The following is a 27,190-nucleotide window of genomic DNA, read 5'->3' on the forward strand; positions in this document are numbered from 1 at the left end:
TTCAAATGGACTCTTGACCTAGGAACTCGTGTAACGCCATCGACGGTTAGTTATCACCCAGCGGCACAGGACCTCAGACACGAAATTAGGCGGTAAACTCTAGCGAGGGGAAATTGAGAGGAGGGTGTTCTCTCTGGAGACGGTCACATCAAATACTGAAGACGACCGATAGGGTGATGCCCATCTCATCCCCATGGAGGGAATGTATTAGACAATTTGTCACTGAGAAGTCAGGGTAAATTCCATGTTCAGATATCAGTTTCATTTAAATGTGTTGTATAAGACTCGCACATCCCATGACCGGTAGAAGATACCCTTATTTTTGTCAATAATCCAATTTGTCATTCTCGAATATATTTTCGCTGAGTGTTTCAACATCTGTTGGAGCAAAATGTTCTTAAAATTCCAGCTCATCACTGGTTTCTTTACATACTGTTCATTTTCACTTATCACTCCTTACATTCTAAAATTATCCTTGCAGCAAAAATCGCACACGCTTTCACTTCGTGGCAAACATTCCAATAATAACTTTCAAAATAAACAGAATGCCTGGCCGACGGAGCAAAAAAAATAGGCCAATTAGCATGCTTAACGTGAAGGTTATGCTAAAAATCTCTATTCAACTTGCTTTTAAATTATGTAAATTCTATTATGTAAATTCTATTAATAATACACTGAGATATATATTTTTTATATATCGAATTTGTTTTATTCATGGCCGAAATAAGAGGTCCCCGCCACTCCTCTCCTCTGTATACCTCTTCGGACTTCTCATCGTGCACACTGCACCCACAAGATGTCTGTTTGAGACCGAATGTGGATGGAAGTCAGTGCCAATGAATTTCCCTAATACACGATAATGGATTAGTACAAGCCAACATATTATTACATATTACCTAATACATAATGACGCGTTATGTATTAGGGGTATAGCATAACATACAGCCCCAAAGTCAAATGATTGAATTCAACCCAACTCATTGCAACAAAATTAGCTTTCAAAAATAAGGAAAACCAAATCGGTTTAAGCGGCTACGTTAGGAATATAATTATGGAGTTTTCCACAGAGCTGCACATGATGATACTTCATCGTACGCTACTTCTGAAAGGGATTCTCTAACCTAATTTCCCAAGCAACACGCTACACGCGATATATTTACTTATTCACCAATTCTGTGCTGATGGCCGAGTTCAACGTTCAAAAGTACTTCGGGGAAAAGTATGCAATTAACTTATTCGACACAGTCGTGTCGTATGCCGAACTCCGAATTCATACCCCTCAACCACTCCGCTCCGAACTGGTATGCCTTCTTTGTATCGTCTGGACACGAATAGGTAGAATTGGCTGAAACCAAGTCCCAAGGAATAAATCCCAACAGCTGCGTAGATCAAGATTCTAATCAAAAGATAAACTGATGGTTCTGAAAATGATCAGTTCTTTTTATAATGTTTAATTCTCATTGTGACGTCATTTTCATACCACAAAAAGATGGCCTAAAAATGGAAATAATGAATTTAGTGTAATTTATTGTTTTGGCTTCCCGTGATTATTGAATGAATACCTCCATGATTGTTGAGTGGCTTTTAATTTTCAGTATGTGACTGAGCCCATCAGGCGTTGGATATCATGTTATAAAATCTTTGTGGATTTAAGCGCTTCTATGGCTGAGCAAGAAAAATAAAAGCTGGAGGGCAACTTCCACCCTATACCAATGGTGAATTCATAGCTTCTTCATTATGTCTGTACCTTAATATGATGGGCGCTACTGGCTGCTGGGTATGCTGAAGGGGGTTACTACGTGCTCCTGAATTTTATGTTGAAAGTGTGTTATTAAGTAGTGTTACTGGATTTTGTAGTTGAATATCCTGTTGACGGATTTGAACTGTGGTGAAGTTCAGTGCATTTTTAACAATATTAAGGTCGTATTTAACTACTATACTTTTAAGCATTAGTTTCTTTTGACAGTTAGAACGTTCTTCATTTTAATGTTCAGTTCATTGTTTGCTTAGGATACAGCATACCGTAAATGTTTAAAATTTTAATACGGCTATAATTTAAAATCCTGATGATTAGAGACTGAACGACTTTAATTAATGACACACAGAACGACCTTACTGTTCTGTGTGTCAGGGTTTGAAACTGAGGAAATATAATTCAACTTGAAAGCTTAAAAGAAGTGATTTTTGGAAATTTCTGAAATTGACTTTCGATCAATAAGCATAAATGAATAAAATTAGTGCTACCAAAGATATTATGTAAGGGGACGATAAATAAACAAATAGGAAATCCACTGTTAAAATTCAAGAGCTTCCCAAGATTGAGCCTTTTGTAAGTAATGATGAGGTAAATACAGTGAATGGGGTTTTTTTTAGCGAACCTGAGAAAGACATTGACGGGTTTTCAAATTCTGATAGTAAGGGTTCCCATAAGATATATAAGAAAATCTTAAAACAACGTAATAAGCTAAAGACTGAAGGGGTCAAATTTGACGGTATTAAGCATACATCATGAACCTCCTTCTGTTGAACGATGCAGTAGTGTTGATTGGGCTATTTCTCTCTCTGGCAGGGCCTTGGAATGTGACTATGGATGTCTTCTCTGCCTCCTCAAGAGGCAGAACCCCTTGGGCTCACATCTGGTGAGTATGGGCTTGACACACCCAGGGTCCTGAGCTGGATATCATCATTCTTCTCTTTCTTGGTGATTCCTTTCTACTTCTGACTTTTGGTCTCTCTCTCTCTCTCTCTCTCTCTCTCTCTCTCTCTCAGGGTAACTCGTCAACTTTTCTTTTTTGGCTAGTGCAGCATAAGCCTCTGGCTTCCTTGCGCCCTATGTCTAATAATAATAATAAACCCCTGAGAATTAATTTATGACAAGAAATGGTAGACGGGTTTATTCTGACGAAGGAGATGGCGCTGTGGACATTTCTATTTTGGTTAAGAGTAAATCTCCTGTTTTGAGAAGGAGGGAAAGTACGAACAATAAACGAAAAAAGATAAACTAATGTATTAAATGAAGTAGTGGTAGTTAAGGATAATGATGAAGAAATGAGATAAGTCAACAGGAATATCGAAATGGACTTAAATATTGGCAGTAAATATACGAATCCAGTTGAGGATATTGAAAATTTTAATAATTCTGTCAACATTGGCGCCGACGAACATCAGTATGCTTCACACTTCTGGATATGTCGCAAGATTTAGAAGAAAACGGAGTGGATTTTGAGCCAGATTTAATCGATTCATAGTTGTTTGATAGAGATGGACTCAATATCCAAAATAAGCAGAAACAAACGCTTAACGATTTCCACAATGAACCGATCAATGTTGTCATAATTATGGGAAGAAAGTTACAGGAATTTTTATTTGCTAAAGAACATGGAATCAATAATAATGCTATCTCTCAAATATTTGCTAGATGGGGCTATCTAGAAAATTTGGCCTTGAAATTGGGAATAGATAATGAACGCTTGAAAGAGAGAAATAGATGTTTAGAGGCGTGTCTAATTGAATAGTTAGTTATAATTAAAGGTTTCAGGTTGACTGGAAGCTATACAGTGAGGTGGTTAAAAATGATGTTAAGGAAAATAGGAAGGATAACAGAACTAATTATGCCAGCTATAAAAAGCAGAATAATGGGCTTAGAAATAATACTATTTGTAATAATGTACTTCTGATGTGGCCTGAGCATGATTCTAAACTTAAATCCAGCATGGATGTAGAAAAAGCGGTCTCTAAAATCATGGAAAATTTGCTTCAAAGGATACGAATTAGGAGAATGCGAAGACTACCTGACATGGGTATTGAGCCTGAGACGGAGTCTAACAAGAAGCTTGAGGATATTAGGACAAATAACCTCATAAAGAAATTGAAATTGAATACCGCTAAGTCTAAGAATCCTAGTTTTAACATAAAATTATGTGATGCAATTAATAGAATAGAATAGAATAGAATAGAATAGAATCTTTAATTGCAGATATAATCTTTATATCCTTAACCAGGGGTTAAGGATATAAAGAAGATCTGCTTAAAGAGTTATATGAAAGAAACCTAATACATATGGGTCTATGCAGAGATGACGTCAATGATGAGGTGAAAACACGTTTCTCTAATGAAAACAAAAACAAAAATGGAATTAACCGGATCTTGCAAATACCCTGTAGAGTTAAAAGTTATATGATAAACAAACACGGATCTTTATTGAATTGATGTTCTAGAGGTTTAAGGAATTTCATTTGGTTACCATTTGTTATAATTGTCAGAGGTACGGGCACACTTCTAAGACATGTAAAAGTGGTGGGTCGGTTTCCAGTAATTGTGGTGTGAAGGGTCATAATTTTAAATTCTGTAAAAATTAAAAGAAACCTCAGTCTTGTTCCAAATTGTAGTGCGAAAAATAGGTCTGCTCTCATTCGGTTAGAGATAAGAGGTATCCTTAATACATATTTGCACTGAAAGTTACTAAGATAAAAATGTATTCTGCGGTCTACGGTAATGATCAATAGCACCCGTAGAAATAATATGTACGGCAAAATCAAGGTGCTCCAAATTAATGTGCAGCGTGTAAGATCTGTTGTAGATGAACTAAGATTCGTATGTGAACGTGAAATAATTGACATTGTTTGTGTTTAGGAATCTTATGCTACAGAGGTCAGCTATCTGAATATCCCAACTCTATTAGAATTGTGTCAAAAAGTGTGACATTTATGGGCTGCTATACTAATTTTCAGCTCTCATCTGGTTGTGACCAGAATTGATTCCTTCTGTACATCGCATGCAGTCTGTGTTGGTATTGAAGCTAATTTTTCATTATATGTATGTACTGTCACCCTGATGCAGGCCTCCATTTCGCTCTTAGCTATTTGGAAGAAGCGTTATTCACATGATTGAACGGCAGAAAATGATTATCTGTTGGGATTCAAATGCTAAAAATCTTTTATGGCATTCTCGATTTACGAATGACCACAGACAGGTTATTGGAAGAGCTGATATCCTCATTTAACCTGGAGATCCATAAAAAGCCTGGTAATGAGCTAGCGTTTTGGACTATTAATGGTGATTAATGGTGAGTTGTTATTAATGGTGGTTATTAATGGTGAGTCTAACGTAGATGTAACGTTAACCACTGGTACGGCCTTCAATTTCATATCTAATTGGCAAGTTAAACCAGACTGGATTGACATTGGATTGGTTAAACCAGATTGGATTAATCACAGAGCGATTGTTTTCAATTTAATCTGTATTAAAAATTGTTTTATTGAGCTTCATTCATTACAACGTCCAAGATTTGCAATTAAGCAGCTGAATATTTGGTGAAACTTCGTTAACTGAGTTGGATAGGATTAATGCATTTGATTTGGTAAATTATTACAAGAGAAGTTATTTGATGCCTTGAGGGAGTCAATGAAATTAAAGCAAAGTAAATGTCCTCTAGTGCAGTGGTGGTCCTCTGATCTTACTGGTTTTCGGATCAGTGGTGTATTCGGACCGGAACGACATTCCGGTACTTTTTTTCTAAATGTCATAATAGAAAATCATTAAATTTATACACCTAATATTATGAAACAATGGCATAATCAAAGCGGATGGAGGAATATCTATTTTACCCATTTCTATAAAAATATATATTAATAGTATAAAATTAATAGATTTCTTTAAAAATATATATTAATAGTATAAAATTAATAGATTTCTTTAAAAATCTATTTAAAAACAAAAATATAAATTTCGCAATGAAACTTGAATGTTTCTTACTAAAATACAATGTGTTAGATAAAGAGATCCATCGAATGAGATATTCTGTGAAGCGTGCGAACGGTGCATTTTGATTAGCCATGAGCTGAACGCTAGAACTGATTGTTCTATGAACCGTGAGTCTGAAGTCTGATTCAGGTAGTGTACAGTCGATGTGGCGTTATTGTCATATAGTCTTCTAGAGAACCAGCGTTCCGGTACTATTTTTTTACGACGAGCATTCCGGTACTATTTTTTAAGAAATGCACCTCTGCTTCGAATGGAGGTCAACAGGGCACATAATAAGTTCCAGTGTCAGAAATGGTGAGATAATAAAGAACCTACTGCTAGGTTGAAAACAGAGTATCAATTAATCAAAAGAATATATTCCCGTTTAATAGCTAAAAGGAAAGTTGATGCATGGAAAAACTTGGTGCAAACAGTTGGTAATTGACGATCCATGGGATATTGTTTATAAGTTGTGTTTGCACAAATTAAGGCCATCTGAGGATGTAACAATTTCTATGCGTTGTGGAGATTCTGAAACTGTAGATTGTTTCGGCAGTATTAGTGTCATTCTTGATCACCTAGTCAAAGTGGATGATGTGGACCATTCTGATAGTATTGACCGGTTAGATTGTGGTTGTGTGAGCGATAAAAAAAAAAAAAAAAAAATTTCAAGAGGAACTATTTTCAATGGAAAATCTTAATTCAGCTGTTAACAAAATTCGTAATAACAGGTGTCCTGGTATGAACCACATTGAAGGGGATGTTACTAAGTGTTTCTTCGAAATGTTTTCTGAGCATCTTCTTGTTTTCAACAAATGCCTGGTTGAAGGAATTTTTCCCCCACCTTGGAATGATGCTCTCCTTAAGATCATGAAGTGATCTTAAGAATAAATCTTCATAAATGATCTTAAGATCATTTCTGAAGTTTTAAAATTAGATCAGAAAAATAGGTTCTAAATCTATGCAGTTAACAGAACCTATAAAATGTGTATTAACAAAATTATGTAAAAAGGAACACGTTAACTAATAAGTTGTTTTTAGCGTTTATTACCAATCAAAATGTTTAACACCAAAAGGATATCATCAGAATTACATAAAAATAAATACAGCTCTTTATTGTTCGGTTAGACCGTTTATTCAAAAATATAGAGGATTACATGTTGTTTATGACATTTTGGGTTTTTCGAGGAATTCGGTCCACTCGGCGATCTATACACCCGTGTTCACCACGTTTTCAAGCCGGTTGATTCTTTGTTCATTAAATCTAAAAACACTGATTCTGAATAACAAATGTTATTCAGAATTACAATTCCAAATTACAGTGGAAATTATTCCGTTATGTTCAGCGGATTTACGGATGTTTATGGCGCTGCTGAATTTGGGTTTTTCTCAGAATTCTACCTATATTGAGTTTTCCAGGTAGAAGACAGGATTATGGACGTACCAATATACAAATTACAACGCTTCGCGAAAATGTTGGGAAAATGTTTGAAAAATATATTGTGGATATCACTTAATTTTTTGCTTGGTATTGTACAAATTTGGTTGATGATTTGTTAAACTCCCAAGTGATCATTGCATTTCAGTTCCCTTTAGCCGTGGGGTTGGTGTAATTACAATTTCTGTATCTTCAGATGGATTGCTAGTGTTCGTTTTGTGAATTCTTCAACTCTCCATTCAGATTCTTGGTTGTCGTTATTAAAGTGTAGAAGAAACGTCCAGGATTGATAAAATATTTGCAGAAAAAGGAAGACAACGAATCAGGGATTGTGTCTCCAGGTAGCATACAATTTCCAATGCAAACCATTCTCGTTCAGTTATGTGTGTGTAAAATTTTGCTCAGTGAAAAGACAAAATGTGAACTTTGCGTGATCTGTACTAAAACTAGGTGAGTGGCTTTGTATTTTATGATTAAAGTGTGATTTAAATTCCTTGTATTTTGCTTTTGAACTTTTTCTTTGCGTGTGGTAAGTCAAAACTATGTAAATAAGTTAAATTTAACTGTTAAGTACTTAAACTTAGCATCATCGGCCAATTTCTGTGGAGCTCGAAAATTTTTCCATACTGTAAACAGTTTTTCGTGCACGAAAAACTGTTTACAGTATGGAAAATTTATTGATGACTGTGTATTAGCAATTGATTTAAAGGTGTTTAAGCGGATGTTTTGAAAGTGGGGACAGTCCACTAATAAATGACGAATAGTCAGTTGTACTTGACATGATGTAAATTAGGGAGCGCTGTCATTGGTTTGCCAGCTGTGTGCATGAATGTGTTTGTGACTGTTCGTTGTACGGCAAAAAACGATATTCACGAGGATTTTGAGGAGAAAACTTAATCAAATCTATTCAAAAGCAACCGTAGCTCAGTATTCAATAAACGAGCTCATTCATTAAATTGTGTGTGTTCATTAAAGGTAAATCTCTTTCACTTGACAAAATACTATTTGTTAAAAATATTGCTAATGAATATTTTAAAAATTATGTTCAAATAATACCATTGATTAATTAATTGGTTGCTTATATTGATTTGTTGTGAATAGTTTAAAAATAAATAAAAATATAATTAAAACGGCACACTATTCAAATAACAGTAATTTAAAAAAATCAGTTCGAGTTGCGTTCTAATGCTAATTTTGCAGTGTTGGAAGTAAATATCTCAGCAACCCGGTGGATTAACTTTGAAAGGACTAACCTTCAAAGGGCTAATCGAAAAAAGGGCTAACTTTGAAAAAAGTTAACCCCGGTTCGAATCCAATGAAATTATTTTTATGACAAATTCCCCGTGACTCCATCCAGCAGCAAAATTAAAAATTAAATTAAAAAATAGCGAAGTTTGACGTGTGCAAAGGATCGTGGGAGAGAAAGTCGGAGATCGCACAAAGCATCATGGGAAGGCAAAACCATCAAAGTCCTTAGAGGAGATCGCGCAAAGCATCATGGGAGAGAAAGTCCAGGATTCCAGGAGAGTCACATAATTGGTGACGTTTTTGCCTTTGTGTAGTAGGGCGAGTGGGCTGCCATCTTTGAACTGATTTTATTTGCCACGGCCACAGCTAGGTGTCGGAGCCATCAGATCGTCTATCATTTTTTATTTTATGAAGAAAGTGTTATATTACTTTAATCGAAACGAAAATTAAGTGCTGTGATGCTTCAAACTTACCACGAAGAATTCATATATGCGAATCAAAAAAGACTGAAAATTATCTGGGTTAGTACACTGTCTAAATTACATTGATGGGAAATCAGAATACATGACTGATGTACAACTGAGAAAAAAACACAAAACCAGAGACTGTGCGTAATAAAACATAAAGTACCTAAAAATTGATAGTAAATATGTTGTGAATGAAAAGATGCGGGCATTCAAATTATAGAAAAGATTTATGAGGAAGATATACATTTATTTATTTCAGTTTTATTTACCAGATAATTATAATCAAATTATTATTAGAAATGACCTAAAAACACTAACGCCGAATAAAAAATAAAAACTTGTTTATTGGACTTAAATTCCTAACAAGTTTCATCAAAATCAGTCACTCTGTTTAAAAGTTTATATGAAGATATGGTGAATCGAAATGTATAGTGTGTTTAGGGTCTAACGGCACCAGGGGTTTCCCCCATCTACGCGTAGTGAGGGTATCCGGTTCGGATAGCCTAATGACATTTCGGCAGCAAACTGCACAATGTCTTTGTTGGGTCATCCAATGCCATTCCTCGGACATATTGTCCCATCCGTGTGAGTGGTTAAGTCCAGATAATGGCTCCAGTATAAGCCAGTGATCAGTTCCAGGTTAAATTAAGGATTAGTTGTTCTTTAGATTGTAGTTGTTAGGTTTTTGTTTGGTTGAGGTATCTAAGGATCTTTATTCTGGATGACGAGTGGTTGGTTTGTAGGAAAATTCCTTCTAATAAAAAGATCCTGTGCAAACTGCGTTAAGGCTTCTGAGGCTGGGTAAATTCATGTCTTGACTAAAATTTACAAATTAAAATAAAATATTTACAATAAAATTTTATGTATAAAATAAAATGAAACTGCTATTACTCTATACAAGGATTAAAACTATAATAAAGCATTGTGATAAAATTGAAACTTAATTTTTTTTTTTTACCTAAAATAAACTGGATTAAAAGAGATAAAACCTGAAGCTTTCGGAAGCATCATCTTCCTTCCTCAAAAGTAATAAATTGTCCGGCAACGCTTCCTTATATATAACAGGCTCACGGTATTTCACCACGTAGTTCCATGGGCACACGGTCAGAACTGGAAGCGGAAATGGATGGGGAGTGCGCAAAGCAAAACCGTTCATCCGTACTTAGGACAATAGTTTCAAATAGGGGATGCAAACGCATACCCCCTGTCCCTATTCATGCTATTGTTATCGGATGAAGAGATTCGCAGGTTCTCGAGCCATTTATGGTCCCAGAATCCATGCGCTCGATCCACAATAACCGCATCCTCTGAGGAGATTTGATGCTGCATCTCCCAATAATGCTCGGCCACAGCAGACTTGTTATAATCAGCGGTTTTTATAGCATTTAAATGCTCCCCCAGATGATCTCTCCGTCGTTTTGTTTCGCCCACCTAACATTTCCCGCAATCCGTTCATTTTATCCTATAAACAGTAGAGTTGTTTATAGGATAAAATGCTATAAAATGGAATATCTGAGAAATTAAAATCCCCCATTATAAGACATTCTGATGTACTAGCCTACTCTATTTCTCTGAACAATTGTTCATTGTACTCATTCGAGTCATTAGGCCTATAACGCACAAAGTATATCTGTACGCATATACATGGATTTTGTTTAGGTCCTAGCCACTGAAATCTCAGGAAACTAGGTGGCAGGACCTGCCAGAGTAAATATCTTAAACTACTGGGTACCTGGTCTGCCTCCACGATGCGAGGTGTGGGCAACGTTGGGCCCCAGTAGGGGTTCAGCGGCGAAATGCGCAGAGGAAGAACGGTACACCACACTGTACTTTACATTACTCAAATACTTTTAAATCTCTGGCCTTCCCAGTGAACTGGTACACCCAAAATAAAAGCAACGCGGAGATGGGGGAAACCCCTGGTGCCGTCTGACACAAAATACACCTTATATCTTACTGACAAAAATACTGTATTGGATGAGGTCTCGGTACTTCGAACCAAGCTGGAAAATATAATGAAAGACAACAACAATAGGATCACTACGGCCGTCAGAGGAGACATAGTAATCCTTTGGAACAAACTAGAAACCATCGTAATGAAGGAACGTCTTCAACAAGAAAAGACGAAGGCCAAATTTTGTCATCCTAAGACCGAACGAAAGCGAACCAGCAACCACCAATGAGGAAATTAAAACTAAAATAATGAAATCAATGAAAGATGACTTCAAGACAACACGAATCAAGTCAATAAGGAAGATATGAAATACGGGAATAGAGATAGAAACTGAGACGAGAGAAGAAATACAAGGAATAATAGGGAATCCTAAAATCGCGACTTTACGCTTAACTGCAGAGATGCCAAAGAGAAGGTGGCCAACTGCCATTATTTTTTACGTTGGAAAGGATATTACCCACAACAGCTAACAGAGGAGATCTATACAAGGAACCTGCGGGATCTGCTCTCCGACGAAAACCCGAAAAAGTCAGTAATTCCAAAATATGTGACCAAAGCCTAAAGACAAAAACGCCAATAACTGGATTGTGGTGTTCTATCTGGAGGCTTGGCGAGCGATAAAAACCCGAAAGAAAATATACATCGAGTGGAGCTCTCACCGCTTCAGGGAACATGTGATCGTTCCCAAATGCTTTAAATGCTGCAGGTTCGGCCACACTTCCCAAACATGTGTTCAAACAACAACATGCGGCCACTGCTGTAACAAAGTGCACAACTTTAATAGTTGCCCAGACGGGTTCTTTGGACTTGTATGAGAGTATGAGAGTATGAGAGGCTTTGGATGACCAAAGCCTCTCATACTACCTATCTAAAGGGATGCCCATCACATTCATGGGGTACACCATCGAACCTACAAATGATAGAAAGACCGAAAAGACCCGATTATTGGGGCATCTGAAGCAAGAATGGCAAACCCGCTGGGTAAACAGTACCTCAGGGAAAAGCGACAAGGAAATTTCTTCCGGACATACACAAAGTTTACCCTAAATCACCGCCTTATCTCCACCCAGGACTGCACTCCACTTACCTCCGGATGGGTCACGGACCTTACAATGAAAAACTTGCAGCCTTTCGGCTCGTGAAGGACCCACACTGTCCATGTGAGGAACGCGAGAGCTGGCAATATTTGATGCACCAATGCCCACTGTTCGACAACCTACGTTGAATTCTAATCACCAGACTAACTTACTTACCTCCGGACCGAGAATACCATCTGCTAGACAACTTCGATGAGTACAGTGCGCTCACCAAATTTGCACAAGACTTATTTGCAAGAAGGAGAACACAAATTGCAATCAATGATGCACGCCGCTAGCCTAGGGCTCCCTGCACATGAGCACCCAAACTGAACCAGACTATGACCATTATGGTGGGACCTCACTCTCTCTCCAAGGATTGAACATCCATTGCAAAGGATAGACGATCCGTCAACATCTATGCGGACTCTACCAGACAACAATCTCTCTGGATGGGACTGTTTCTCCCATGTGCGACGCAACGACTGGACATGACCACAGCAGCTCAGCTGCAGCACACCGCCTGGCGTTCTGAACTGGGCACCCTTGCTCAGTTCACTTTAAAAACCCCATCTCTAGGCAGGGAAGGGGAAGAGATGGGCCTCCGTCTCATCCCTTTACTTGCCTCCCCCTTCTTCTCCTGGTGTGGCTTGCTCCAGTGACACTCCTAGGATCGCCTTTTCTTTCGTTCCCATACATCTATCTGTTCCCCCCAGTATTCAGTCTCCCTCCCGCTCTACCATTAACGGCCATGAATATTCCAATTACAAGCTGCTAAACTACAATGTTAAAAATTAACCTAACCTTCATTTAAAACCTATCTCGCCTTATACAGGGTGTTTCAGTTAAACGTTTCAGAACTTCTAAGAGGGGTAGGGTACATCCTGACAACTCGAAATCATATAGCAATGTGGGGTCGGAAATGCTTTCCTGAAGCGGTGTTGTACACAGAAGCACCATAAAGAAAAGAGACCGTAAGTGAGAAATCGTTTTAATAATACATGAAAAGAAGCAAAAGGTACATGGATTAAAGTAAGTGTTCGAAGTTTCTTCCACGGGCTACAATGCACGCCTCACATCTCCGACGCATGGACATCCGAACATTCTGGAATACTCCAGGCGAATTTCGAATTTCTTCGGCAGCTACTGCGATTCTTGCAACCAGCTCCTCAGCATTGTCAACAGGGGTGTCATAAACTAGCGATTTCATATGACCCCAGAAATAAAAATCAAGACATGATAGGTCGGGTGACCGAGCAGGCCAACGCACGGGACCACCACGTCCGATCCACTGTTGACCAAATGTGACATCCAGGTAGTTACGAACATCTCCGCTATAATGGGCAGGGGCTCCATCGTGTTGGAACCACATTGTCTGTTGCGTCGATGCAGAAATCTGTTCATCTCTCAAAAGTTGTGGCAATACTTGCTGCAGAAAGATCAAGTAGATAGGTCCGGTTAGACGACACGGTAACAGGTAAGGGCCGATGAGGTGATCTCCCATAATACCGGCCCATACATTGACCGAAAATCGAATCTGTGCTGCACGACGTCGTATTGCATGCGGGTTCTCGACCGCCCAGATATGGTCGTTATGCGTGTTGAAAATTCCTTCCCTTGTGAAGGAATTTTCACGGTCATATGAAATCGCTAGTTTATGACACCCCTGTTGACAATGCTGAGGAGCTGGTTGCAAGAATCGCAGTAGCTGCCGAAGAAATTCGAAATTCGCCTGGAGTATTCCAGAATGTTCGGATGTCCATGCGTCGGAGATGTGAGGCGTGCATTGTAGCCCGTGGAAGAAACTTCGAACACTTACTTTAATCCATGTACCTTTTGCTTCTTTTCATGTATTATTAAAACGATTTCTCACTTACGGTCTCTTTTCTTTATGGTGCTTCTGTGTACAACACCGCTTCAGGAAAGCATTTCCGACCCCACATTGCTATATGATTTCGAGTTGTCAGGATGTACCCTACCCCTCTTAGAAGTTCTGAAACGTTTAACTGAAACACCCTGTATAAACGTCTAGCATCTACCCCCCGCTTTTTTTTTTTTTTTTTTTTTAACATAGGTTCTTACCACTGAAATCTCAGTAAATTAACTGTAACACTTGTATATCTGGTCTGCCTCCACGGGGCCAATGGTTTGCAACGTTGAGCCTGAATAGGGGTCCAGCGGCTAAATGACCAGATGAACAACGGTACACCCAACAATATCCATAACTTTTAAATATCTGCCCTCAAAAGTGTGCTGTTTCACATGACAATGTATAGTACGCTGAGATAGGGGTAACCGCTGGTGCTGTTTGACACGAATACGCTTTACATTTTACTTCCCCAAGTTCCAGAGCAAGTCCAAATAAAGAGATGTGACTTAAAATTTAGCTATGAATATACAGGGTTGTGAAAATTAAAATATCCCTATGTAGAGGGCTCTGGAGCGAGTTCTATGGTTCGTACTGAAGAGTAATTTGGACACCAGGTACAATAAATAATGCGCTCCCCATTTATGGGAAAAAAATAAATTATTTACAAAATTTTACACTATATGGCACTGTGGCAATACAAATCACTTGAACTGCGCTGAAACTGTTCAACGTGTCCTCCATTTTGATCAACAACAGTTTCCATTCGAAGAACAGCATTTTATACAGCATAACCTAACATGCCAACTGGAATAGCCAGCAAATGACGTCTAATGTTGTCCTTCAGATCTGCCAGAGTTTGACATCCTTCCTGATAAAACTGGTTCTTCAAAACACCACACAACCAGAAGTGGCATGGGGTGAGGTCCGGTGATCGGGATGGCCAAGATGTCAGAAAACAACGGCTGATGAAGGTTCGTCTGTAAAGTGTTGCCTTAGCAATCTTTGGACACAACAGTGGTTGTGGGGTTGCGCACCATCATGCATGAATATGGTATCCTGAAGGCACCCACGTTGTTGCAGCTCTGGTATCGCGAAATTTGCCAAAGTTTCATAATATTGCTGTCCAGTGACGGAACAAGTGGGGGGTCCAGTCGGTGTCACCTGTTCAAAAACAATATGCCCAATGATGAATGTGGCCGTAAATCCACACAAGACTGTCACTTTTGGAGAATGCAACGGGTCCTCTTGGATAACTCGCTGGTTTTCGTTTGCCCAAATGTGACAGTTGTGCGTAGTCACTTGTCCATTCAAGCAGAAGTGGGCTTCATCACTCCAAAGGATGTTCCATGGCCAAGTGATATCCACTGTCATTCGCGCCAGAAACTGAAATGCGTATTTGAAACGAATATCTGCATAATCACCAGCTTTAGCTGCTGTAGCATGTGCATCTTGTAACGATTGTACCGCAACCCCTGACGCATTACTAGCCTTACAGTTGAATACGGCATGTCCACTTCACGAGAAACAGCTGGCACACATGCGCTACCACACGGAGATCGACTTGATAAATCCACGACAGCCATAGCCACATCTTCAACACGACAGGAGTCCAATCGTTTTTGACCTCTACCTTGTTGAACACCAAAATGTCCCGTCGCTTCATATTTCGAAACTATTTTGCGGACAGCACAAACAAGCATATGTCCACGTGGGCCTTATGCGCTTCTGACGCCTGAATTCTCTGATAGCCGCAGCTGCATTATTGCTGTTCTGATGGTACATCTTCGCTCTCAATAGCGCTTTTTCTCGCAACGTTGTTAGCATTGCTGCTGTAGTGCAGTCAAACATCTACTGTATGAATTTGAAGAGACTGCTTTTATAGAGTCAGTAGAGCTGAGTAGAGGCGCTGTGGTAATAACTTACGATTATGCAAATAACGTAAGCTATTTGCATAATCGTAACTAAGATAGTTACTCGCCATAGAGTGACAAATTTTGTAACTATTTTTTTTACCATATATGGGGAGCGCATTCTTTATTGTACCTGTTGTCCAAGTTCCTCTTCAATACGAGCCTTAGAACTCGCTCCAGAGCCCTCCAGATTTAAAATTAAAATATCCCTCTGCATAGGGATACTTTTAACAACTTTGTACACACTTTTATAAATTAATATGTACTTCAATTCATTTGATCTGAAAGAAATAAAATAGGAATAATTATTGGTCATTGAATATAACAAATTGAATTATCGCAACTTTATCAGTTTTGTACTTGTTCTCTTTGAAATGTCAGTCTGGGGGGTGTCATTGTGGTTATATTCACCGCCCTGCTCACACTGAGTGAAAAAACAACTTGGGTTCGAATCCCCTCAATGCCGCGGGGGTCTTTCATCGGCTTTTTTTCATTCTGTGGCTCTGTAAGTCGATATCATATAAGGTTTCTCTCGTCCCCGGAAACTAGGATTTTTCGTCCAGGAAAGCAGGGAAGTCGACGAGTGAACATATGCAATTTGTGGACGTTATAGAGTTCTTGTACGGTCCTAATATAACAATTTTTAATTCGGAATGCTACGCGAAGAATTACCCCCTCTTGTGCACACACAACTGTCATAAAAAGAAAACGAAGCAAATCTTTTCCTATTATTAACTAGTAATCAACGTGTTGGTTTATTCTTCTATACAGCCAAGTCGACATCATGCTAAAACAGAACAATTCCTGTACTTTTTACTATTATTTACTGTTGTCTTAATACAATCAGCGTCGTTTTCTTGAAGCATATGTAAACCGTTAACTGTCTTACAGCTTGTAATCTCCAGGTATGACTTATGCAATGAATTTCGTGTTAGGGTTTCATTCAAAGTCTAGTGTTTCACTCATCCTCTACTCTTTCCACCACATCATTTTGCCCAATTGTTGCCGTCATCCTCCAAATTTTTAACTAGGAAAAACCTTTTTCAAGGTTTCAAAAAATTCTTAATGTCCTTTAAAATTATAACTAAATATGTATCTTCCAGTGGCGGAGTCAGAGTATTAATACTTGATTAAAAATGGAAGAATTCTGGGCAAGAATTCAAGACACTCCAAAGCGAACTCAAAAATTAGTGAAGGTTACAACTATCTCTTTTTACAGTTTAACAGATGGGAGACAATCAAAAGCAATTTTAGTTTATCGACAAGCAAGGTAAGACGCATTATGTCGAATGCCCATGAGATGTCAAGAAAAAGGACATCTCTCTGGATGCCATTTTAAGACAGAAGGTATAAAATGAAACAACAGAAGAAAGATTTAGCCAACTTGTATGACCTGCATAAACAATTTTGATTTTATAAATTAGAGGAAACAGATATGCACGTAAGTATTTGAATATTACTTTGGTGGAACTGTCGGGCAGGATCAGTCCCACTTCAATAGGCATCTCTCAACAAGGCAAATTATAGCCATAGAAGCGTATGCGCCATTAAACCACCATAACAACAAAAACTGGTTTCCATGTGTACTGGTGCTTCTCATAATATCTAAGAATCACGTAACATATCTTCTATTCGCTCGTGTCCGCGAGGATGTAAGTTAAGAATATGCATAATTTTAGTGACGAAATTGTCAATAAATTTCCCCAGTGATGGATGATGTTCCACAATCACTGTTTATTTCTAAGAACTATGACATTAATCACAAGAAAATTCCATATTTCATTTCCTTTTGCAATCGAAAATTTGGTATCGTCGTAGGTAGCAATCACTTCAACTGTCTTTATATTTGAACAGCTTTCTTGGTTTTCCAAGTCTACTCCTACGGAGTATTTTCAGACACAACGTCATCTGTGTGATTTCACGGTTAAGAAGAAACTCATTTTACGAGCGATATAAATATCATTGCAGCCGTGCTACAGACAAGTCGATAGATTAAGACCATCTCTGTGTAAAGTAGAGAAAACAGAAATGGAGGGAAAGTGTATCCTGTTGTTTCTTCTGGGATTGGCGATTGTGGTATCAGCGAAGAGGTTTTCTCCATGCGAACTAGCGAAGAAATTGGCATCATCCGGCATCAGTAAGTCCCTGATACCTGACTGTAAGTAGAGATTTCTCTCTATCTTTCTATATGTCAATGAAAAGTATATTTCATTCGATCCCTAAATGTAACGCGGTGCAATCGAAAGCTAAAAAGAAAAAATCAGTTATGATCCGTGGTTTTAGTTCGTGATGTTTAGTATTTTCTCATATGAAGTATTAATTGGCAGAATAATCTAATTTTGTTAAAGTAATAACTAAGATCTAATAGCGAGAAGTCAAAAGATTGACAGTTGTCTACCATTACCCACAGTGAGCGGTCAGAGAGAAAACTGTATACCCAATTACAAATAACAGTTGGTTAGTCATAAAATGGAAGCTTATTCAGAAGATCTTTTTGCCAAACACAATCATAAGCCTTTAAAATATCAAGGGCGACTGCTTGAGTTTCACCAAACTTTTCCATTGAATTTATCCACAGTTTGTTAACAAATTTTGGTGGTCAATGTATTTCTTCATTATTTTAGAAAGATGAGAAGTAAGTGCAATGGAAAGATAATCGGATGTGAGGAATTTTTCACTCTTTTTAGGAAATGCCTGGATATGAGCAAATATCCAAGCAGGGGGAAAACACCAGTGGAATAGGGAAGGATAAAACCAAACACAGAATAGCAGTTAGCTGAAATTGCATCGGTTTTGAGAACTGTGGAGTAATACCATCAGGATGGACATAATTTAATTTTGAAACTTATCTTTAGAAAATCGGTGGCTAATTTTTTAGCCTTTTCAGTATCAGGACACTGCAAAAACTGTCATATCTATCGAATTTCCAAAGATAAGTTATAACAGACTTTGTAGTGTCCTGATACTCAAAAAGTTGAAGTTGAAAATTGGCCACTGATTTTCGAAAGATAAGTCACGATTAAATTATTAATTTCATTTTACCATCAAACTTAAAAAATAAAATGATATTATTTTACAAATTCAAGAGCAGAAGCAAATGTTGGAAGAACCATTCAAATCTGATCAGATTTTCGAAATAATATATACTGTAAATGCATTTCAGTTGAAACCTAAATGTAAATGTTCTAATTTAATATACCGTACTGGACATCTTCTTTTTAAATCTACATTTACTTGTAGGAGACTTACTTCAGTTATTTCTCGCCCTGAATCATTTTTGATGCTGGTGTAGTATTTGATCTACCTGTTCTGTTTGAACTGCTTATTCTTCTTATATCTTAGTATTTCAGACCTAAAAAATATTGTAGTGTAAGAGCCAAATTTACTAAAATTTGTTCAAAAAATACACTGTTAGTGAGCATTTAGAATATTGTTTTCTCAAGATTGTTCTTAATTCCTGATTTTAGTTTACTCTCTGGTATGTTCAGCTCTTTGTTTCTCAACGTTGGTCTGTATCTTATCTTAAGAATTCGATTTCTTCTAAAGCGTTTATTTTTCCATGTAATTTTCTTTTCAACAAGAAAAGTGAAATTTTCTTATATACTTTAATTTTCATTACTATAAATAAAAAATCAAAATGAACTTTTTGTGGTTTTCAAAAATAAGTATTTAAAAATAAAAATAAGAATATTTACTTCCATAAAAAGCAGAACACTGAAGTCAGTGGAACCCAAACTGTGCTCCGTAGACTACAAAATGTCAGAAAGCAGACCATGAGTAAGTTACGGACTAATTCATGGTCTGCTTTCATGATCTGATTCATGGTCTGTTTATACGGACCATGAATTAGTTACGTACAAGAAAAAGATACAAACTCTCCACCACGCTAATTCTGAGAGATAAGTTGCTGTGACTTTTTTGTTTTCAGCATCGAGCTGAAAAATATATCATGATGGTCGTATCTAATCGCCATCTTCATATCGACCATCAGTCTTCTTCAGCGGAGCAGGTTATCAGTAAAGAATATTCCTCCATATTAAGGGCGCAATTGATCTACAATGATAACCATGAAAGTTGTCAGAAAGATGCATGGAATAATATTGAGATTGATGACATACTATGAAAAATACATAAAATGTGAAAGCAGAGGTATAAAAAACTTAATACATGGCAACTTAGTTGAGAAAGATATTATGCGGAAATTGCTACTATGTTAAGTAGAGACACTTAACCACGTGAAGTATTTCGTTGGATTATTGGAACGAAGAGACAAATATCACAATTGACCCAAATAGCCCCTACAACTAAGTGAATTGGCCACGTTTCGGATAAAATCCGACTTTGGGCATGGATTTCTGGAAGACTGAACACAGATCACGGAACTCTGAAACGTAGCCAAATTTATTTAATTGTCGGAGTTATATGGATCTGTTATAATAATTGTCCTTAAGTTCTAATAAACTTAAATTCTTCACGTGGTAAAGTGTCTTTTCGAGTTACCTAAAAGACATCTTATCCTTATCATACAATAAGAATCGACATAATTGAACCGAAAACATTTATAAGTTTGCTATACTTTTCTGAAATTCTGGAATGTACTAAACAAGGTAAGAATGGTCTGATTATTTCACAAGGAAAAGAGAACTTCTGTACCATTATGGGCGTCATATGATTGCTGATAATTCGTTTGGGACCTAAATTTGATTGTGTTTCTATTTGAGTGACTCGAAATTATTTCAAAATAACGACAGGAATTCTAGAATATTTTCTTCCTTTACTTAGCAGCAGTATTTATCAAGTGAATCACGCCATGAAGATTTGTTAACCGATATTTATTTTGCAGATGTATGTCTGGCGAAACACGAAAGTAATTTGAATTCGAGAGCTCTTTCACCTCGAAACGGAGATGGCAGCCGCGATCACGGAATCTTTCAGGTAAGTTTTACCACAACGGAAAGGATAACAGAAACAATTCAATTAATTTTATTTTATATACTACGTGTTGTCTTGGCTATTTGAGCAACAGTGCCATTACTGGTTAGCTCAGCGACCGTTACGCTGAACCCTTGCCCTTTCCTATTGGTTAGATCCCTTATGCCATATGGGGAAATGATAATTAACTTTGTCTCAAATATCGATTTGTTGGCGAGCTTTGCCTTTTGATATCTACGAATTGGAATAAATAATTTTAATCGCTCAGTATCAGTAACTGCTGATTTCAGCGAGCATTACCAATGTTCAATTTTCGTTTAGAAAGAGCCTTTTCTTTCCAAGGTTGGACAATAATATTCTGCTTTTTTTTTTCTCCCTGATTTCAGATCAATGACAGATATTGGTGTTCGCCCCCAGGTCCACACAACGACTGTAGAATGAACTGCAAAGGTAAGCTGTGCGGTTAATGCATGTTGGCTGTTTATTTTGTAACTGTGTTCAAAAACAGCTCTCGTAGACCAAGCTAAGATAGAGAGAAAGAGAGAGAGAGAGAGAGAGAGAGAGAGAGAGAGAGAGAGAGAGAGAGAGAGAGATTCAAAATCGGAGCTGAAGTGAAAATTAAACGCATAAGTCTCTAATGTAGTTAAAACTTGCTCATAATCATTATTAATAGGACGAAGTTTGCTTATGTTGTAACGAAACTGAATATAGGTATTTTACGTTTTAAATTTTTAAAACCACCTACTGCTTTTGTATTCATTCCTTACTGGATAGTTAAATCCTTTGACCTGTTGAAACCTGTTATGGTTCTTAGATAAAGAAATTGAAAAATTAACTACTTTCAGCACATGTTTTGATTAAAATCCTATCTTTGGAAGGGTTACAATCGAGAGTGTCATGAAAGTTGCATTATGACTCTCTTGCCTCCTGCGATCTTCAGCTCATTACCACGAAAAGGGAGAATGTTTGGTTAGAATTATAATTATTGTCGATTTGGACCGATTGTGTGAAGTAATCACATAGACGAAAGAACCAAAGCTATTGTAAGATGTAGATCTTTTAAATAGAATATACATCTCTATTTAGCTAGAAAAAAAATCTAGGAACGGCAATGGAAAGTGAGAATTAGCATTAAGGCCGGAGTATTAAGTGAAAGATAGTAAATATTAAGATTGAATATTTAGTTTTATTGTAAATAAGGTCTAAATTTGGAGAAACACTGGATTTAGCGGTGGGAAAGTTATAGACGTATATGTTATATTAGCGGCTAAATGGAAACAAGTAATTTACAGTAATATAGAGAGCAAACAGGGACAGCGATCAGCGCTAGGGAAGTTCTGCCACTTGAGAACATGCGCGAAAGGGTTACTGAGTACAAGAACAATGGGACCATGAAACGGGGTTACGAGGCATCTCTTTTGATCTAAGCCACCGTTAGGAATTAAACAAGAAGTTAGTGGACGTCTAGTGTTCGCGTCAATAGAAAACTGCGTCAGGGTGGCTGATATTTTGGTGAGTTGGCCATATTTAGCAGAGAAGGTGTGAAGACGAAACGGAGTGTTTTGGAGGTAACCTAACCGGCAAACATGAAAGGACCATACTGCCGTGTTAAAAAAATAAGAAATTTCTAGAGAAGGGTTGGTTTGTTCACTAGAGAGACGGTTGTGGTGAGATGTTTTAGAAAATAGGAAAGAATGAAAAATTCAACAGTATGGGGATTGGTTGGATGGAGTCCTTTGGGGAGGGGTTCCAAACTTGTGGGAAAAAAAAAAGTTCTGGGGTAGTAACTGAGCAAGTGTCCGCTCTGTATCTGAATTCCCTGCGGTCTAAGGGGAGAAAGTCGCGAGTTGCGGGTTGAGATAGTAACAGATTTTTTGGCGGTCGGAGTTCACATCGCGTGGTAGCAAGTTGAAGAAGAAAAAAAAAAAACATGAGAGAGAGAAAGCCTGGTTCGGCATCGAAGGGCAGTGATAGGTCGTGAAGGCGGTGGTTAAGTTTAAGGATAAGATAAACATGAAAGAAATAAAGCCTGGTCTTGCATCGGAGGGCAGTGATAGGGTGATCGGCGTCCTTATCAACGAAATTGTAAGATGTACCTCCGAAGTTTTGTCGTGTAACAGATTACACTTTTGCCTATGGTTCGGCCCGTTGAGAAGTGGCCAGTTGTTCATATATATGAGCAAAGTAGAGAAAGAAAGCTCGTCTGCCACTAAGGAATGCAGAGTAGCCAAGAAATGGAAGAAAGCCTGTCTGCCACGAAGGAAGCCTGAACGCAAGGAAATTGGAAGGAGCGGCCATTCCGGAACTGTTCCTATTTTTTTATTTTTTTTTTTTTCTTGAATCCTGAACTCAAGGACTCATAACCTATCTCTGTATGGAATTAAGTGATAGTCGTTTAAAAAAAAAAAGGAACATTCCTGTTATATTAGGCAAATTAGGTATTAAGGTTGAGGCAATTGGTTATGAATGTTAATGATTACGAAATAAATTAAGGGTGGTAAAGGGGATGACTGAGATGATAACTGGAGAGTATTTAAGGTAGAATGAGAGATTTCTAGTGAATATTACTGAGGTAAGAGGATACCAGTTGTAATACATTTCATGTGTTAAAGGCTAGAAACAAAAATGCAAAAAGAGTAATAAGAATTGAAATCAGTTTTGCTGATGTAAGTTATAAAAGTTGGTAATGGAAGAGAATGATTGAGTAATCATGGAGGATTCATATTTAGTAAGTACAACTTATAAAAACTGATGTTAATAATTTGTAAATTGGAGAATAGTTGATGAGTGAGTGAGAGAGAGGTAGTGTTTTGTACTGTAATATGGTTTATACATGTAGGAATTGATACGCATATTTGTAGTTTATGTAAATGATGTATATAATTTTTACCAATTTTTGTAATTTTTATAATTCTTTCCTTAATGTAAAACTTTTCCTTAGTATAAAACTCCTGACCATGTAGCCGTGATGAGAATTATTGTTTCTAGTATCCGTACCGTACTTATCAGCAATAAAAGACGTTTATTTATTATAATGTCCATTAAAGGTTGTAAATTTTTATTGAAAAAATCTGTGTCTTTAAAGTTCTGCTAACACCCGCTTTACACACCCTACAATCTAGACTTTTCTGCGAATTGCAGTCAGATTTGCGTTTGTGGGGTGTCATTGTGACTTCAGTAGTGTTTTGGAAGTCAAAACACAAAAAAAAACCAACAAGTAATGACATTTTATTCTCCCCACCCCACACTAAGAAGAATATGTATATTTTGTCGGTAACCGCGTGTATGTTCTTAATTTGATTTGTTTGTTGAAAAACCATTCCACGCTCGCCTGAGATCGACTAACTCAGCTACATTGTGGAAAAAACGATAAAAATCAATCTCATCATTGACAGGATTCGAACTTTTCTTTTCTATCGGGAGTGATCTGTATTTATGAGAGAGGGAACTACGGGTTTTGAAACAGTTCTAGAAAAGCTAATTAAACTATTAAGGCATTGTGAAAAGAAGATAAAAACTTAACTAAAGCTAAATGAGACAGAGAGTTGACGTTCGGTTAACAGTGATCAATTTTCTGTTTAATTGAGGTGGTACAAGTTCAATATTAAGATTTTTAGATTGTAGTATGTGAGAACTTCTCCATGAAGCATAGTTTGTTTTTAAAATCGAACAATCTAATATTTAAATTTATAAATATGCATAATAATCTTATCCCTGTAATTATGTCAAATATTCTATTATGTTTATTCTATTTATTTATAAAATACAATTTATTGCAATAATTACTGCAATGTCTATTTTTTTTTTATTTTGTCTCTGAGTTTTTTGTCGGTGTTTCGGTGAGTTTTTTTGCCACATAAAAATTCTTTACATGCTTTTGTTTCAAAAACGAAACATGTTGGTGTGTATTAAACATTATACTAATTTTTCTTTATATTTTGCGGTTTCACAGAATTTCTATTGTTTTTACATAAGAATAACGAAATCTGTATTAAATTGAAAAGACACACCATGTTATTAGCATGGCTTATTCAGATATCTTAAGATATTCCTGAGAATATTTGTTGCAAAGTTAGTTCTGCCCGCACGTTAGCATTTTTTTTTTCATAAGAAGATTTATTTTCTAGGGCGGTTCAGAACAGTTTTGTACAAGTCCACTGACTGTCCTTCAGAACCACGACTCGGCTAGCCAAATCATCTCATTATCAGCAGTAAAGTGTGTTCCATGAAGAAAGAACTTCAAGGTTCTTTCTTCGTGGAACAAATCAGGATGCAGCAACATTTAAACATTTCCTAGCACAGCAACAAAATTCACGTGTGCATTGTGCCCTCTTCCTCTTTCTGGTAAAGGGTCAGAAACATATGCAATTGTGTTTGGACGAAGTTCTCCACAGACTATACTAATTCTGAACTCTGCAGCTAGTTATTTGATGGTAATACGGTGATCTTCCACGATTAATGCCTCAATTTTTAGAACATTACAGCAGTTGCTGGGCATCCTGGGATTTCTTCATCATGCACTGAGGTTCTTCCACGTTTGAATTCTTTATACCAATGTCCTACAAACACTGTAACGTGGTCTGTCTTCCCCATAAAAAGTGACAGTTTCTTTGGATTCTTTTTATTTTTAGCCTTTCAGAAAGTGCAACCAATTCACTGATCTGTATTCCACTTTATCCCTTGTAACGCTTCACTTCATTCAGCTTCTTTCCCCTCCTGTTTATTACTGATATCTAAAATTTCAATATTTTAGAGTACCCCTTAAAAAGGTCACATAAGTCTAATAACAAAAATAATTTTATTATTTTTTTTCTGTTAATTTTGGTATTTTACGGTTCTCTTAAACAGGTCACACCTTTAAAAATAAGGGTTTAATCAAAGGTTAAAATATATTTATGAATGTAGTTTGAAGTTTCTTAAGTGCAACAAAACATCCTTAAATTTAACCATTCATTCTATTTTTATTCAGCGCTTCGAGATGACAAGATTGATGACGACATTAAATGTTCGAAGGTCATTTATCGCCGCCACAAATTCTCTGCATGGTAAGTAACAACTGTAGCTACTTAAATTAGCGTTTCTTCCACTTTTACAACTCAGGACATCCTAAAATTAGAACTATGATTCGTGTCATCCTTTTAAATACGACCATAGATTTTTCAGGGTGGCGTAGTCCCAAATTTAGCAACCAAACTTACCCTTTTAATTTAATTAAAGTGAGGGAATTATGGGAATTCCACCGAATTTCTTTTAAAGTAGAATGTCGGTTAACCGAATGACCGTTTATCCGATTTGAAGAGCCCGACGAACGAATTCCAAGAAATTTACTTCTCAAGTCAGACAACTTTCTCGGGACTTAAATTTATTTACACATTTCTCTCTACTGATTATTCAAATAAGTTTCTGTCTTTATTGAACCCATTAAAAAATAAAGAAAGTTCCCGGCATCTCTTCGAAATAGATACGACACCGTTAGACAAATAGTTCTATTTTGATTAATACAGAAATAAGTTTTTCATATTGACCCAGTTAGAAACAATTCCGGGCGTTAGTAAACAAATTCGATTTAATTAAATGAAATGTTCTGAATTATTTGGTACGAGATTCTCGTAACAGTATACCACCTATGTTGAAGTGTCAAATATATTTGCATATTCCACTTCTCAATATTCTTTCAATCGTTTATTTCCAGGGTTGCTTGGAAAAAGCACTGCAGAGGGAAAAACGTCAGACAGTATGTGAGAGGTTGCAGATACTAAAATGCTCTGTCGAAGTCTTTATTTCTGTGGTTACTGAAGTCAGTTACATACTTACATCACGAATTCCATCAAATCTAAGAGATCGAATTTGCAAATATATATTTGTGGATATCTGTCTTAAATATTTTTATATGCCTTTGTACAACTTTATACTGCGATATAATTTTACAGTTTTTATATTTATATTTTTGTATTTTCAAAGGTGTTTTTATACATTATACACCGATAGCTGTTTCTCTATTTGGTGTGGTGAGAGTTTGGCGAAGGAGCTCAAAGAGGGGTGTGTGTTGATGTTTCAAATCAGTATTAATTGCTGTTCCTCCTGCCTACACGAATTTTCAGTTTTATGTGAGCTTCCTTCTACAGTTCGAAAAATATACCACATCAAAGTGATAGGTTGTTATTTGATTTTTAGGAGCATTAGCAACTAAGGCCATATTGCTCCGGGATATGCGGTGGTCATTCCCTGACCTTTCCGCATCCTCCGTATTTAGTGGTGACGGGCTCGAACCCCAGTCTAATCAAGAAGCGAATGCTACGCACTGCTGCTCCTTCCCACCTGGCTACGGAGACGGCTCAAAGTGATAGGTAAAACAATTAGAGTTAAAAGTGTTAATGAAACTCTTAGAAAATGTTCATATCGTTACCTTACGATGACACATGCTAATCACACCGTTAATGGCTTTTTTTCATCTCGTGGCTCAGTCGGTCTCAGGCGTAGATTGCAAGGTATTTTCACAGAAACGGAGCTTTTGTCGTCCAGCAACAACAGGCAAATCGATCAGAAAACACAC

General features: G+C 37.1%; 1 protein-coding gene and 1 long non-coding RNA gene across 2 annotated transcripts in view; one reads left to right on the top strand and one right to left on the bottom strand.

Moving 5' to 3' along the window:
- LOC150077741 (uncharacterized) overlaps positions 1–27,190 on the bottom strand; it is a 254,842-nt gene that overhangs the window by 38,361 nt on the left and 189,291 nt on the right. The gene's annotated exons all lie outside the window — the stretch shown is intronic.
- Positions 1,182–26,439, top strand: LOC150077742 (uncharacterized). The gene is made up of 7 exons (XM_090385164.1): positions 1,182–1,301; positions 6,135–6,380; positions 17,674–17,863; positions 20,549–20,640; positions 21,024–21,087; positions 25,607–25,682; positions 26,330–26,439. The coding sequence occupies exons 1-7, from the start codon at positions 1,182–1,184 to the stop codon at positions 26,394–26,396; spliced, it is 855 nt and encodes a 284-aa protein (XP_090241290.1). The 3' UTR covers positions 26,397–26,439.

This window comes from Mastigoproctus giganteus, chromosome 11, assembly GCF_048544385.1.
Source record: "Mastigoproctus giganteus isolate SK-2022 chromosome 11, ASM4854438v1, whole genome shotgun sequence".
Taxonomy (NCBI): Eukaryota; Metazoa; Arthropoda; class Arachnida; order Uropygi; family Thelyphonidae; genus Mastigoproctus; species Mastigoproctus giganteus.

Bases quoted from the DNA above. Each gene is read 5' to 3' on its own strand.
- LOC150077742 (XM_090385164.1), top strand. From the start codon at position 1,182: ATGGCCGAGTTCAACGTTCAAAAGTACTTCGGGGAAAAGTATGCAATT. The intron at 17,864-20,548 runs GTAAGTAGAGAT...TTTATTTTGCAG, and splicing joins TAAGTCCCTGATACCTGACT to ATGTATGTCTGGCGAAACAC. The intron at 20,641-21,023 runs GTAAGTTTTACC...CCCTGATTTCAG, and splicing joins GCGATCACGGAATCTTTCAG to ATCAATGACAGATATTGGTG.